The sequence below is a fragment of the Streptopelia decaocto genome (genome assembly GCF_964273445.1).
Source record: "Streptopelia decaocto genome assembly, chromosome: 5".
NCBI classification, from domain to species: domain Eukaryota; kingdom Metazoa; phylum Chordata; class Aves; order Columbiformes; family Columbidae; genus Streptopelia; species Streptopelia decaocto.
The window spans coordinates 23,916,580-23,933,216 of record NC_138659.1 but is presented as its reverse complement, the minus strand read 5'-3'; the positions used below and the strand labels follow the sequence as shown (position 1 = coordinate 23,933,216).

At 41.6% G+C, this 16,637-nt stretch overlaps 1 protein-coding gene across 1 annotated transcript in view; it reads right to left on the bottom strand.

The window, feature by feature from the left end:
• Window positions 1–1,349: 1,349 nt before the first annotated feature.
• Window positions 1,350–16,637, bottom strand: part of F3 (coagulation factor III, tissue factor) — a 62,192-nt gene continuing 46,904 nt past the window's right edge. Inside the window, exons 3-8 of the mRNA XM_082054067.1 lie at window positions 14,070–14,368; window positions 12,771–12,885; window positions 11,493–11,677; window positions 10,917–11,098; window positions 10,639–10,798; window positions 1,350–9,466 (exon numbers count right to left, since the gene is read on the bottom strand). Of these exons, the coding sequence (XP_081910193.1) occupies window positions 9,327–9,466; window positions 10,639–10,798; window positions 10,917–11,098; window positions 11,493–11,677; window positions 12,771–12,885; window positions 14,070–14,139 (852 nt within the window). The 5' untranslated portion in view covers window positions 14,140–14,368 and the 3' untranslated portion in view covers window positions 1,350–9,326. The remainder of the gene's footprint in view (window positions 9,467–10,638; window positions 10,799–10,916; window positions 11,099–11,492; window positions 11,678–12,770; window positions 12,886–14,069; window positions 14,369–16,637) is intronic.

Below are 16,637 nucleotides of genomic sequence, written 5' to 3'. Positions count from 1 at the left end.
TCTTAGCTGGTGAGCTAGAGAGAAAAAGAAATGAAGTTCTGTGTGGATGTGATGTTTAATATTTAGAGTGGTGTGAAGTCTGTTACTTGTTCAGCTCTGGGCTCTCAGCTGCCCATTTCATTCCAAGTGCTTGGTTTGTGTGCCTCAACACTTCAGTCCTTGCTTATGTAGAGGAAAAAACATAAGTTCCTGAAAGAGCAGAACTAAAACCATGGAGCAGCAGATTCAAACTCCTTTTCAAGGATCAATCCATCATCTTCTGAGGATGTCCGGTAGCCTTGGCCTAGTATTTCTGAACGTTTAATGAAGCTCCAGACAGCTGCCCCCTCTCAGAAAAAATTAAATCATCTTGATATGATGACTATTTTTTGGGGGGAGGTGATGGTGCTTTCTACAGCACTGGCATGGGTCTGGGATAAGGTGCAAGGGGAACAGAACATCACTCTGAACCTTGTCACCTTCCATCCCCAGTGCAAAACATGCTTCACTGCATAGTGGCTGTATTGTTCTTATCAAAAAAACACAGCAGGAGACGCTTACAAAAATCCAACCTGCCTCTAAGCCTTGTAATTCTTCTGGGAAAAATTGGCATCTTAAGCTACATCCTGGGCAGTACATGTGTTGCGGGGGGATCTTGCCCGAACGAAGTGGAGCCACTACTCCAATCTATCCACAGTAGACATGAGCAGCTGGACAGCCCAAATAGAAGATTACTTTAGCACCATTTGAAAGTGACTTGTGCTGTAAGAAAATTCTGGATGTACTGCCACTTTGTTAGCTCTGTGCTGTGTACTGGAGAAGATGACTAGTGAGAAACAAAGCAGCATACAGTGCTACCATGACACTTATTTGACAGGCTTTTAAAGTAAATCACATCTAGTATTGACAACATAAATGACTTATTGCGCTTCTGCAAAATAGGGAATTCAGTCTTCATGTTTCTTAAATCTATAAAGAAGAAGTATCCCATGGATTAGGACTGGAGAGAAAGAACTAATTCAGTGATCCTTCCGCAGGATTCAGCTCTTTGCAGACTCAGCATGTACCAGTGCGTCACCTAATCTTCTGAAGTGGTCTAGAAATGTGAAAAACCATCAAGATGTCCTACCATCAACATAGGATTTAAAAATCCATTATTAAAATGTCTATAAAATTGTCATACATACTTTGAGATGATGTAGAAATGTCCGTGATAATGATTTCCTGAAATCCAACTGTGAAAAATAGTAGGGAGACAAAGTTACCTTGGTTTTATAGAAAAAAATAAACCACAACTTTTGCCTGTCAAGAAGAAGATCAACAGTGTGCAAGTGCCAATTTCTGCTTATAAAGCTGCTGTCCTTTTCATGAGCATAGAATGAGATTTCTTGGTTTTATGAATCAGTGATGTGCAACTGTTTTGGGAGGAGGTTGGGTGTTTTTTCCCCTCCACATGTTGTGGTTCCAGGCTCTTGCTATTGTGCTGGATACAGTCTGATTTTTATTAACAATGCCTTAAACTTGACCTGAAGTTTAGAATTGCAGGACACATTACAGATTCCTGTAATATGTTTGTTTGTATGTTCTGATGAAACTTATCCTGCCATGCGCATTCAAACGTAACATGAAACTGGTTTAATCTTGAAACAGAATATAGCTAAGCTTGATTAGCCAGAAAGCAATTTGTCTTTTAACATAAAAACTTTTGAAACATGTTATCTTCGAAGTTGCTCAGCCACCTTTGAACTGCTGCATCGTTCTATTTCCTTATATGCAAAAGCGGAGCCAGATGACAGGCAGGCTGGAACTTCACAGACAGAAGCTGTCTTAAGGGAATAATTTGAAAAATATGACATACAGGGTTTAAATAGAAATAATATGCCTGAACATCTGGTGAAATTCTGTGGGGATTGACTTTGGAAACTCGAGACATTTTGCCAGTGATCCTGCGGGGAATGCAACAGTGCAAGAATAATCATCCAACTGGCATTTTAAAATAGAGAAAGGAACTTGGACACTCCACTTCTGTGGAGTGTTATCTTCCACAAACCAGGCTTAACAATCACAATCTCTCTCACACTGTTTAGAAACCTCACTCTTGGTGACTTTTGGGAAGTCTAAACCATAAAGATTCAATACAATGGCTTTTACTGGCAAAGGGAGCGCTTGTGCTATAGTGCCCAGCCCTGTTCACCGCTTTGCTTGTCCACAAACCACCATCCTTATTCCCCACCCATCTCTCATTCTGGGAAACAAGTGGCATCCACAGATGATGCTGCACCAAAATAGAACACAACTGGAAAAATGGGGTCAATGCTGTCTGGACAAAACTAAGAGTGCTCAGATTGGTTTACTTGGGCAGAAATAGGGAACTCCACCTACATGACTGAGCAAATTTTTTGCATTAAAATAACCTCAGAGTTCAGCACATATCACAGCTAATTTCTTAAACTTGATTATAGAAAATATGGAGAATACTGCTCTGGAAAATATACTCCACGTATATAATTGAAGAGACATTCTTCTGTGTAGCCAAATATACCCTTCATTTCCTTAGGCTGAATGGTTTGGTGCAAGCAGGTACTAAAACCCATTCGACTGATTTTAATTGTTGTGAATCATAGCAAGGTAGGTAGTGTGAAGATGCTCACTAAAATAAAGTAGCCTTTATTTACTTTATTGTGGTATTCTAGCGTGGAAATGTATTGACACAAAAGCAACAGCTACAAACAGCTGTGTCAGAAGCTGCTGATGTGACAGACTTAGTAGAAGGCTGAGATATAATGGAAGTACTATAGAAGGCCTGACAAGCTAATGTATTTGGGAAAATAATGGTTAAAAAGAAAGTGTGTGCTGGAGGCTTCTTAAAACTCGGGTGCAATCTGAGGTATTGCAACAGAACTTGTCTGGAAAGCCAGGAACCATTAGCAAATTTTTTTGGAACTTAGTAAGGAACTAAGGGCAAGGTCAAATCTACATCTACACATTGACATTGTTGTCTTTTGTTAACCCACAAATAATAACTAGATAACAAACAATTTAAAGTAGTTTTTTTCTTGTTGTTGTTTTAAATTAGAATAGATGTACTATTCTAATTTAGTTAATACTATATTATGGTTAGTACTATATATTCTAATTTACTTAGTACTATAGTAGTACTAAGTAGAGAATTTTGAAAAGGCTGCATGAGATTAGTGCTTCAATATTGAGGAAAATCATTCTTCGTGTGTTACCTTGATAAACTTCCCCTGAGGCACTGGGGTGCATTGTGCCAGTGGGATAGAAGGGACTCGAATAGGCGGGGCTGACAGATGGTAGTAGTTCCTGCATATCTCATGTGTTTTATTGTCCCTGATGTTGTTGTGTAGTATAGTGACCTGCCTGAGAGTCATGGGACCCTCACCTGCGACCTGTTTCAAATTCCTGTGTCTGTGCCTCTAGAGTGGAAGGTCATTCCCTCAAATGCCTTTTTTTTGGGTTGCTTTTTTGAGACAGGCTCAGAACTCAAAGCACGTAAAGCCCAAAATAACCCGTTACAAACACAGCTGCATTCCAGCTATTCCTACCCGTGCCTTTCTTTTCCCTGCTGCTGACAGCAAGTTATCACAGTTCCAAACATAGCTTGTACTTCAACATAACGTGGCTTTTTACAGCTCAGTTTATGCTGTGTGCAGTAGTAACACATTTTCTAGTGCTCCTAGAAGGCTTCAGTCCCTTCTCTGAGGTTCTCAGGCTGTTTTCTAAGAGTTAAAAGGGCAGCAAGAAGAATCTGTTTTCTGTTTGAAGCATACCGAGGAAAGAAAATCTGCTAAGAAGCTTAACATTCAATGTGAAAATCTCCTAATTCTGAGCTACTCCTGAGTTTTCTGAGACTAAAAGAGAACTTTGTCAGGAGAAGGAAATATGGTTTTGTGTGGGCTTTAATACCATAATGCAAACAATAGGTAAAGAAGTACTTGTTGCTGCCAGCTGGATTGTTAACTGTGCCTTGTTTCCAGTGGTGCTTTAAAACAGGACAAGACAAGGTTTGTTATAACCCAAGGTCCCCAGAGAGCCTGGCAGAGGGAAACAGACTGAGTGGAAGACAGGGAGTGTGTTCAGGGGGGAGAGCTGCCCCTGCCCCTTCCTGTCTGATCTTGATGAGCTGTTCAAACTGGCTGTTTCTCTTCATTATTAGGAAAGAGAAGACCTAACAAATTTCACATGCACTTTTCTTTCAAATTGTAGTGAAATGAGGATTCAAACTGCATATCTGTGTACTAGCCATTTAGGAAAATTTGAATTGTTAACATACTGCTTATGCCTTGCTTTGCCGCTTGGGGTCACCTTTTGTAGCCGCAAGAGACCTAACGCCAGGTGCGCAGCTGCAGAATTGATGGAGAGGCGGCTCACCGAGTGCAGGTTGTGTCTGCAGCGCTCCCGCTCTGAATGGCAGCGCCAACAGCAAAGGAGGAACAGGTCTGGTCATGGTTCCACTACTCCAACAATAGCTGCAGCAGCGACAGGCCATGGTATGTTTGCACCCTTTGTGCTTTCTGGAAGCACATCATCATGTTATGAATGAAGTGGAAAGATGGGAAATGCGGTTGTCATCTCTGTGGAGATGTATGTATTTGGTGTAAACAGTTGGTAAAGTATGAAGGCAGCAGAGGGAAAACCTGGGATGTACTCTTTAAAAAATAAACCAAAAAAACCCCACACCCACACAAACACCATTTTTTCCCCTGGAATAATGAGTATTTTTAAAATCTAACTTGTCATTCCAGCTCCTTCACTACGCTAGATTTTTAATTGAGTTATGTGATTACTGAAGAACTAATTAAAAAACTATCATGTGATCTCATTGGGAAAATATCTATTCAGAGGAAGGAGGTTTTTAATTTAACCTCTTTTAATGAAATAGTTTTGTGAATATATCCATGTCTGAGTACTTTGCTATTTAAATATTTCTTGAACTAATAAGGTAGAAAATTTGAAAATAAAAATAGAAGAAAACACATCAGTGAGGATAGCTGAGATCTGGAACTGTGAATATTCTTTGAGTTCAGATTAGTAACTTCATGGCTAATTAAAGAAGCCACTAAAACATTAATATTTAAAGGTAATTAAGTGCACAGAGAAAGGCACTCAGAGCCGTGCTAGCAAATGCTCTGGGAGTTATTGATCCAGTTACAGTGACCTAGGGAAGCTGTAGACAGTAAAAAAAGGAAGGAGCAGAACGTTGTGAGCTTCTTGCAGGAGCAAATCACTGAAGCATGTCCCTAACACGGCACAAACTTTGACAAGATGAGAAACAGGCACAATTCCTGGAATTGGATATGTGAGACAGGAACTGGCTGTGAGAGCCCTGGAGACAGTGAACACGGCTGTGTCATTATTCCCAGGTGCTGGCAGGTTTTACTGCAAGAAATAGTCCCCAAGGCACATCTTTGTATGAACTTGCCTAACTGAGCTACAGTTAGAAACTGACGAATTACAAGAAAAGAGGTTCCTGCAGGGACCTTGTGGGAGGTACAGAAGTGGGCTGTATGGGCCGAATGCCGCCAGAAGCAGCAGAAGGATCTCACTAGCGGGAAGACTTCTCATTGTAAGGCGGAAGGAAGAGGAGTTTCACAGCACATCTGTCCTGGTAATTAGGCCAGAACTTTTGTAAATGTCCTGCTATAGAGCGCTGGAGGAGACACACCAGCAAACAAGGAAAGGGCGGCTTTCTGTGACAGCTTCTCTTTGTCAAGGGAATGGGCGGACTGTGTGAGAGAGCACTGGTCGTGGTGGATAATGCCACACCTAATGTTTGTGGAAAGATTTTCAGCTGGCTGGTTCCTGCTTCTGGCCTGTCTAGCAGGTGTTCTTTTTTGTTTTTTTTGTCTTCCTCAAACATTAACACCAAGTGTTCTCTGTTCCCCAGTGACACACAGGCTATGGGACGTTTGGCTATTCCCACGTGGATCAATACTGTGTAATTAGAAGACTACTCTGTTGACTCTTGGGTCTGGTGCTGTCAAAAGCCCACTCCTGTGTGTTACAAGGTTCTGAAACTGTGTAGCAATCACTACTAACCTGCAAAATCATCAGCATTACAAAACTGAACCAAGAAGGTGATCTGTCACAGCTGTTATTTTCACTTACTTAATGCAGAAACTCTTTGTCCTGAGTTGCCACATAACCAGTGATCCAAGTTAAGCTTATAATCACATTCTTATCATTACATGCCTCTCAGCAGCAGCATTCTCACAGTGGAAAGCTGAGTCTGCTAGAAATAAATTAGCTAAGCTGCTTGCTGCCGTATCTATCATATATGCACTTGTGAAGTCCTGTACAGTTGTTCTTTTTGAGTAATGGTAGTAATTTTCCTGTCTGTAATGCTTTTAGGGCTGGCAGAATAGTAACAGAACAATACCAGCCTTTATTCACTCACATGAAGAAGAATGCGGTTTTAAAGCAGTACTATAAAACAAAAGTGCCTTATTACAGTAGGCAGTGTTACCTATTCATTTGTATAAGGAGAGAACACAAGTACTGCATCAGGGAACTGCACAAGTGGTTTTATCCACATGAAATAGCCGGATACCTTCTTCTGCAAGAGATGACAAGAAGCAAAGTAGAACATGGAATCGGGAGCATCAGTAGGAACACGCTTGCTTACAGAAACCTGCTTAGAAGGTAAGCTGGGGAGCTTAGGTGCGTAGGAAAAGCCTTCCCTCTCTCACATCGATTCCCTGGGTGGCTGGCTCTGTCTTGAATCAGTACAGTACTGAAGTGGCCACATGTTGTAGATAGGATCTAGTCTTTCTTCCTAGGGACAATACCCTTTATTCAAAAACTCCTTTTGCCCACCCTGATACTCTGAGAAAACTAAATCCCTGCATAAAATATTTTGCGTGGGCTCAGTACACTGGCTCAAAGGATAATGCTTCCGGAAGTTTGCAATAAAAAGCCTGTCTCTCAACTGTCTCCACAAACAGCAAAAAAACCTCTTTGAAATAGGATCTGCAAGCCCCGTGACTCCAGTTACTCAGCATTGTTGGACAGTAACATCCTGCAGCTAGGGAACAGAAGCACTTCAGGTTTCCAGAACTTGTGCAGTAGAGGATCATTCTTATGTTGTTTAAGACACTTGTTTGCATTTCTATGGGCATTCTTTATTTATTTATTTTAATAAAAACAACATTCATATTCAGCACAAACCAAAAATCTCTTAAGTAATGAAGCATGATTTATAATATCATTCTGTGTAGCTCATGACAATCAGCTGTATGGTCTAGTTTAATAAAAGCTTTGCTGTAACCTACAGGCTTTTCTTCTCCTGTGAGCTCTTCCCTTTTCTCAGCTTGGCACTGAATGAAGCTGAGGAAGCAGAACACCACAGGGAAGAGAAGTGATGATGACAACCTTGGAATGTTTTAAAGTTTACTCCCACAAGCTCTTGTATTTTTGATTGCTGTTTTAAGATTTCTCTTCCATATAAGGCTTATGCATCAGCAGAAAATGCATTAAGCATTTATTGCACAATATTAAGTAAACAGGGGTCTTTTTGAGAGGGTGATGGTGTTTGTTTTCTTCCCTCTGTAAAAAGGAGAGTTAAAGAACAAAGAAAGCCCCCATAAACCGGATTCACATGTTCACAGGAACCTTAATCCATACAAGGAAGGTATCTATAACACAGTAGGAATGAAAAACATAAAATACAGTTGTGTAAAAATTGGTAGATTTGGATATTGATTTTATATAATGTTATTCTTTCCTATAAATGCGATGAGTATCTTAAGACCTGTATAAAGTTTAGAGATGCAACCAATTAGTGCCAAATGCAAGATGCTTTTTTTTCTGTTCTCTCAATGGGTTGTTTTTTGGTTTTTTGTGCCTACCACCATTGTTAGCAGCAGCAGTAGATACCAACTTTAGTTGCAGCAGTTCCCATCTCTGGGCCAGGCCCCATAACGCCTTGAATGAACATTAGTACCACAAGCGGTACGGGCACCACTGTGGGGATCCCTGCGTGACACATCCAAGAGACACCAGTAATACTTTCCATTAGAATGAGACGCTGTGAAGGCAAACACTGAATAATCGCTCACATATGCGGACAGCTGAAAAGTGACTTGGGACTCTCCAAAACCTTTCATCCATTGATGAACTGTGGCGTATCATATCTTTATCCTTACAGGCATAGGTGTCCTGATAGTCTATTTTGCAGAGTGCTGGTCAGACTTCTGGCAGTTTGCCCACATTGCTGTTGCAAGATAAATTTCCTACATGTATTTTTAATTTAGTTCTGGAATGAATACTGTACTTCATTTAAAAAAAAAAAAAAAAAGGAAAAGAAAGTCTTATTTTCCCAGTCACCTTTATTTCACTAGAAAAGTATAAATTACCATTATAAATACAGATATCACCAGTATAAAAATTAGATTCTCATTTATAAAATAAATATTAAAATAGCCAAAGCAACAAGTACCTCCAAGTCCCATCACCAAGACAATTTGAATCTATACCACATAAAATACTCATTCACCAACTGTTTAATTAAAATTAATGTTCAAAATGCAGTGAATACTGCTACCTACTCAGTGCTTGCATGAAGTGAGTTACTATTGACTCAAAAACTGCAAAGTATTTTTTCTAACACTTACTTGGAACCATCAGGCTACTCTGTCTGTATAACTCTAGGTGTAGTGTATTCTGGATATGCTTTCCAAATGGATAGCAGCTACCTACTTCAAGAGATTTCCTTAAAAGTCGCCAGTACAGTAGTTTCAGTTTGTTCACCTATATCCAAAGATAAATGGACCAAGCTAATTTTATCCAAGAAGTGCAGAAATAATAGTAGTGTCTTCCTCACATCTGAACTAACAGATCATTTCACCAGTTAATAATGTTAAAACTCAGATAAATACAGGTTTTGTTTCATAGAAACAGACAGGTGTACCTTTTAGTTAGGTAAAGGACACATGTTTTTCAAAAGTAGTGTTTTTTCCCCTCACAAGTACCATAAGTCTGGCTCAGTAAGGCCGTATGTTCAGAGTGGCTGTACCGGGTCAAGTCAAAGGTCCATCTAGTTCAGAATCCTGTTTCAGACAGGATAAAGAAGGAGCTTGGGAAGAGTATATGAGCAGGGTTAGGCTACTGTAAACAGATCACCAGAATGCTCTTCCAGCTTCTGGCCACTAGTGACACAGGGACTTCTTGATATCTGGGTTTTTCATCTGTAACTAACAGATTGTTGAAGCCATGTAACGTTTGGGCTTCAAAACTCCTGTATCGGAGAGGCTAAAAGGCTCCACCCAATCATCCAATTTCTGATTTTTGTCTTTTTCTTTTTTCATAGTGTCCACAATATTTTTTCCTTAGACACCATTCAGTGGTTCCTTTTCTCTTGCAGCTTTTGCTTTCTTGCGTTTACACAGGATCACTGGCAGGACAATGGCAAGAGTGATGACCACAATTGCTATCACTGCTATGATGATAAAGACTTCTGCTCCATATTCTGTAGGGGAGGAAAAAGAAAAAAATCCAAGATTCAGTTATCTGAAGCCATAATGTCACAGTGCTACGAACTCCTAGAACTCACTCCACTGAACTAAATGCTTTCTGTATTTTACAGTATCACAGAACTGGAGTGACCACCCCAGTGTGAACTGAATTAATTTTAATGCGATTTTGTTGAGCTGAAGTAAAGCTTTATTTCACTTGCTTCACACTAGGTTTTAATTTAGTTTAGTTAGTGGACTAAAATACCATGGTACAAGAATAAGTCAAACCTCTCCCCTACCACTGTATTCCACTTTGTAAAACAAAGTGGAAATGTATTCTATGTTAGAAGCTGAAAACACCAAGAGAAGATATTTGTATTCAAGTTGTAATTTACTAGAATTCTACTATTGTGATAAATAAAAATATATATCTGGATAAGAAAGCTAATTTGAGAGAGTTAATCTGCTAATTTTAGAAGAACTTTTCTAGAGTGCAAATATTCTTATCTGGTGGAGAAGAAAAAGACGGTACAGCAATGTGATATTGTTTAATAAATATTGATGACTTTATATTGAAGAAAATGTTATCCAGGTTGTTTGTCTGGAATTCGATGGGTTGATTCACTGACTGCTCACTAACTTATTTACCAATAAAGAAGTCAATCTGCCAGCCTCTGACCTTGTAATGTAACAGTGAAGAGAGGCTTAGTCTCATAATCTGTTTTTGAGATAATAACTAAACTTCAGTTCAAACTACATGTCAATGGATCTGTAGGTTTCCAGCACTCCTGTGTTTTAGACCTAGTCCTTCAAGAACTTACTGTAGGACCTGTTGCTCAAAGGATCTGAGGAAAACAATTAGAAAACAAAAAAAATGAAGGTGAAGGCTAGCGATGAGATCTGAATTCTCAGTGACCAGTCATCAACTCAGAGAATTTAAAACTAATCAAAAACATTTAGCAAAATCCTAAAACCAATTCCAACTAGCTAGAGATGGTGGACTCTCACTTAATGTGAGTTCTTCCCATGAGTTTCCATGTTCAGACTGTCCTCTCACTTACACAGTAAATAGTTTATTCTGTAACAGGCATCACAATTTAAAGAGGTATAAAAATACAATCAGACCTGAAGTGTCTTTTTTGTTTGAATGCTAAAGACTACATGACAAACTTCGCCAGATACCTACCATCTGAGATATTTCTTCCTACGCTGGTACAAAGCACCGCGCTTTCTTGACCATTACGGTTTTCTCTGCGGGAGGGAATGATTCCCTGTATATAGAAGCAATAGTTCTTTGAGCTGTCAACGCTTAGTTCAAATGTATGGCTTTTTGTTGTTGCATCTTTCTGTAAAGGAAAAAAAAATATTTCAAGAAAGTGTTCTCTGCAGAAGTTCAGCTCTTAATAGAAATTGTGTAGTTATAATACAGCTACAGAATATGTAAAAAGTTGAGTTAGACCTTACCTTTCCAGAACTTTGATCTTTCCAGTAATAGAGTTTGTATTCCAGGTCATGTTGGAAAATATCTCGAATACTTTGAAAGCTTCCGTTAGGAAATGTATACGGTGTAAGTGGATCTTGGAACACCACATTCAGTTTCGAACCTTTTTGTGTGTAATTCTGTATCTCTGGTTTTCCGAGGACAGCTAAACAAGCATTTTTAGAATTAAAAAGCTGACATCATCTTTTCTACACAACATGTTCTTTTTTCTTCCTCCCTTCACTCCCCTCCTCAAATCTATTACATGATTAGAGAACCAAAGTAATACAATGAAATCCTGGACTATTAACAAATATCTTCATCCAGTACTCAATGTTAATAAAATAATCTGCTCATTGCATTGAGAAACAAACAGTAGCTAAAATCTTACACACTCCCCTACAACAGAAAAGGTTTATGCCTGAATGTCATCTTCTCAGATATCAGTATGATAAGAATCTATTGGAAAAATCTTAGGCCCAATCTAAACCTTATTTAAGTGAATGGAAAGAGTCTTGAAATTAAGTTTATTGTAAGATTTAATTGGCAATCTTACTTACTCTGATTATAAGGTGTGAATTCTTCAGAGACTGCATAAGGTGGTTCTTCAAAGTTGTCCATCCTTGAGGACGTTACAGAGAGTATGTGTGCTGTATAGGTCTCTTTTACATTCTTGAGCACATCAGTAACATCACACTCTGTTTCTTCTGTCCGTATGCATTTTTTTTTGGTGTCAGATGTCTTTCTGAAAAGAACAAGAAAGAAGCGTCAACACTTTCCAACCAGACTTTTACATATTTAGATATGTCAAAAACACTTTTCCCCCTCAAACTGTATAGGTTTCCCTCATCCAGTGGAACAATTTTGCAAGTCTACTATGCTGAAAAGGAGAGAAAAAACTTTTAAAGACCACTATCCTGTACAACTGTATTTCACAATTCAGAGTAGAATCAAGTAAATCAAATATGACCCATATTACACAGAAATATGTTACTGGATACATATATGAATTAAAAATTCAGTCTTTTATATGAACTGAATATAAACAACAAGTAGTTCTGATTTTGGATTTTTCTGTAGTAGACTTGTTTAAAAAAGTAAGATGCGTGAATCACTTTGAAAGTGTTATCCCTGATGCATCTGAAAACTCTTGCCTTAAGAAATATCACCTGTCCTAGCAAGCTCTGTTGACACCAATATTAATCGTTTAATGTGACAACAATGTCTCCTCATATATACAACTTTTTTTTGCACTTGTGCAAGTGCAAATGACACTAAGATCCAGCCAGTAGTAGCAATTTTCATTGTAGAATTACAATTAAAAAATATTGGCAAAACCCATGACCCATGCATTTCTCTTGATTTTTAAATGCTGGAAAGCAGGTCCATTTACTTGAGCAATAACGAAACCTGGGGAAAAAATGTTAATTCCTCATTTTACTTCCTAGTAAGGAAAAAGAAGATTAGATATTATTGCTTCAATTCTTTTCGCTGTTTTTGCTGGCGAACTAAGGAAAAAAACCTGTGTGATCTCAGCTGAAAGAGCAAGAGTGCTGACCGTTTGGAATTTGACAAACGAGTTTTCCTCCAAGTAGGTCAAGTTTTATTTACAAGTTGCCTGAATTCCCTTCTCACTTCACCAGATTTCTTATGGAGACGTCTTGAAAAGGGACAGAGATTTGATCTTTGTGATCAAACAGACATATTCTGTAAATGTACATAGATGAGAAAGCATCTCTCTTTGCCTGTTACATTCAGTCTCAGAAATATTTGAATATGCTGTATTTGCACCTCTTTCAATTGCCATTAATGAGTACACCTTCGTGTTATCTACTTACCCGAGTATTTCTACTGTATAGAAGTAACCCGATGGTTTTGGTTGCCATTGTAGTATGGTTTTAAAATTGATTGAAGACCAGGTTATATTAACTGCTGTTGGTAGTTCTGGATTGCCTTTAAATATAGAAAAGAGAAGAGTGCCATCAGCCATATTATGTGTAATTCCTGGTTCCCTGCAGTCAGTTTAATTAAATGGAGCGGTTGCTCCATTGCTACTTGGAAAAGGTCTTGTGGGGGAGAATGCTCTCTCAGTCCTGCCCTCTGGGCTTATGCTTGTCTTACTAAAGGAATGCGACCTGGCAGAAGTGAGAAATACAAGGAGAAAATTATTTTCCCATTTATAACTCTGAGGTTGCTGAGGTAACTTATTTGGAGTTCTGTCTGATTGCTCTTTTTTTTCATAGAATCATAGAATCATTTCGGTTGGAAGAGAACTCCAAGGCCTCCGAAGCAGCTACAAAAGCTTAAAGATACTCATGAGAATGTCCAAGCACCAAATAAATGCGGTGTAGTTCAAAATCATTCCTAGCTGTATCTGCTGCAGAAGGCATTAGCTCCTATTTTCCCCTTTTATTTATCTTGGGAACATAAAATATTTAAAAATTAGTGGTTGCCCCACATGCGAGCATGTGAGAGGGGCTACCCCAGGATGAACTCGAGGCCGGCGCAGCAGCAGGAGGGGAGAGAGGCCGCAGTGACCACCAGCCCAGTGACCAGCAGCCCAGTGACCACCACCCCGGTGACCTGCAGCCCACTGCCCAGCTGGCTCCGCAGCTGCTTCGGGGAACTGCCCGGGAGGAAGCTGGAGCGGGAAACCCCGCACAACCCCTGTAACCTCTGGCAATCCAGAGTTGCACTGGGCGACATCCTCATTATTTTCTGAATACCACCTTCTCTGCCTTTCCGACAAGCTCGCAACAGAGGAAAAGGGAAAGACATCCAGCAGATCGCTCCTTGTTACTGTAGCTCAGCAGCTGCGTGCAACCACCGACCCCTGAGGTCCCCCTGCACCCCAGCACCGACGGGGCCGTGGACATTAAGGATTCCCAAGGGAAGAAAGCGGCCCCCGGCGCCCCGCGCGCCCCGCGGCCAGTGCTGGAGCGGAGTCGGGCGGGAGCCGGGGCCGCCGCAGCCCGCGCCACAGCGCTGCCCCCTCCCCAGCGGCCCCGCGCGCGACAGCCGCTGCCCCCGCCACAGCCGCTGCCGCGGGGCGGCTCTCCTGTCAGAGGGACAGACCCCGCTGTCTGTCCCGTCCGTCCCGGCCGGCGGCCCCCGGCCCGCCCCCCGCCGTTACCCACCGGCGGCGGCCAGGCGGCACAGCAGGGCGCTCAGCAGCACGGCACGTCCTCCGGCCACGGCGCGCAGCATCCTCGGGGGAGCAGGCCGACGGGGTGCCGACGGGGCTGAACGCGGTGAGCTGCCGACGGGGCGGGAGGCGCTGGCTTATATCCGTGGGAAAGGCGGGAAGTGGGAGCGGCGGAGACTGGATGACCGGCCCCCACGAGGTCGTGGGGAACGGGAGCGGGGCTGGCGGAAGCGCTCAGGCTTCCCGGGGTTGAGCAAGCAGAGCAGGGGATCTTCAAGGAAACGGGCATTACTGTAAGGAGAGGGGCACTGTGAGAAGTGGTGGCATGTCCTCCGAGCCACTCCAGCCGTGGCACCGTGTCCCCAGTTGCAGGCCCACCTGGATGTGCAAGCACACCTGGATGTGCCTGCACACCTGGACATGCCTGCACACCCGGACATGCCTGCACACCCGGACATGCCCGCAGTCTGTGTCTCCCTGCCTTCTCCGTGTCCCCATACACTTGTACCACCCTTCCCTTCCCGTCTGTTGGGCATCGGATGGAATATTGGTGAAACTGACCAACACTTGACAAACAGCTTCATCCACTGCTGGCTGTCAAGGGCAAGGGGTGCTAGCACCACCCTGACTCAGAAGTGACGTCTCTGGAGGGCAGCTGATCCCATGGAAGTGATGTTGGGTTAATTAACGTAGATCCTGGAAATTCTGAAGAGCTAAATATGTCAGTTCTTGCCTCACCACACAAAATGTTTCACACAACTGTTCAGCTAGCTTACATCTTCTATTCCCTCACTCCATGCACATACATATGTGAACCCTGAAAAAGCTTACCTGTCTTACTAGACAGCAAATAAGTTTTGAGTGTTCAGGGGTTTGTGCCTCACCTCTCCCATAAACCAGGGACATGTTAACTCTTTTCCTACAAGATTACTTTGGAAAGGTATACCATTTGCACAGGTAACAGGGAATCTGTCTCTGTCAGAAGGTTTTTTGAATCTCAGCCTGGAGTCTTTGTGACAGGCTCCCTGGCCTCTCTGGTGTATGTATTGCTCTGTCTCATGGTGCTGCTTTTCTAAGCACTTAAACCAAGCTTTCAAAGCCAGGAGTGGTGTGCTGTGTTTTCGCCTAATACTCAAGCTCTAGAGGGAGCTGTGTTCGCACCTAGCTCCTGAATCTTCTGCGAGAAAAGTGAGAAACAGACTATATTGCGTAAATATAACCTATTATGCAATGAAGGGGATAGATGCGTTTTACAGTGTTAAGCTGGCTCTTCGTTTTGATGGTGTATTGTACAATGTTTAATTCCTGGAAAATACCATGAGACGCCTAACAGGGAATTTTAATATTTAATTGCCTTTAATTTTCATAATTGACACATACTTTGATGCAAGCAATCAGTTCTGTCTCATAATGCAGAATAAATGCATACAGACCAAACTACAATATCTGTTTCAACCAGAGTCTCCATCAGAATTCATATAGTATGTTCCGAGATGCACCCAAACCCTGGATTTCCAAATTATCAGCAAACCTTCATTAAAATCCAGCTACAACCTTTCTAATTTTCCTGCCTTGTTTTTGATCAAACTTCAATGCTGTCTCTATGCAGTGTATGTCAGTATTACATCAGCCAAAAAGCTTGTATGCTTTTAACTTTGTGTAGAATACAGATCTTGTGTGACTTGATTTTCAAGATTGTGACCTTGTAAGGTCACAGTTGCTTTCCAGAGGACTTTACAAAGAGAAACAATACTTACTTGTTTAAAGAAAAGAAGTGCTTATGTAAAACTTTAACTCACATTTAGGCTCTAAATCCAGTTAATTTCCTTGTAATGCAGTCATGAAAGATGGAAAGTGGGTCAATGGTTTTTATGTTTTTATGGAGACGATCTCAGGATCCCCTGTTCCTGCCCATCCTTTTCACTCCCACTACTTCTGTCATGACTTCCCATACTTGAGATAGGTGGGGAACCCTCCAGATCCTGTCCAGACTAACCGCCTTGACCAGTGTTACCTCATTCCAATTTCCAGCAAGGTATTCCAGAGTTCACTGGGGCTAGGCTTTTAGATGCCCCACTCCATCCTGGGGGGAAAGCGACCATCAGTTTACCAGAGTGTTGGGAAGCAGAGCTGGAGCAAGAGGAAGTGCACGGATCAATCGATCAAACATTGTGCGGTTAGAGGAAATAGGGTAACTTTACTAAGCTAGCCATTCTGATGGAAGGAAGTTAAAGGGAAAATTTGAAAGCTGGGGGGAAAGAGACCGTGTTCAGGGGACACTGTAGCTCAGTCGCGTTGGCAGGAGAAGGGCACGATGGACAGAGAGAAGCAGCGATGTGAAGAACTACTGCTGCTGCTGCTGCTTCTGCTCTTCTTTCTCCTCTTTCACCAAGTCTTGGTGCAGATTTGACTGAGGAATGAGAATTGCTCAGCCCGGCCTGACTCCAGGCACTAATGAGTGTGGGAGAGGAGAGGAACCCTGTGCTGCCTGGCACGGGCTGATGTCTCTGAGTCTGCTCAGCAGCTAGTGACTTAACTGTGACATTCTGGTCACATGTCC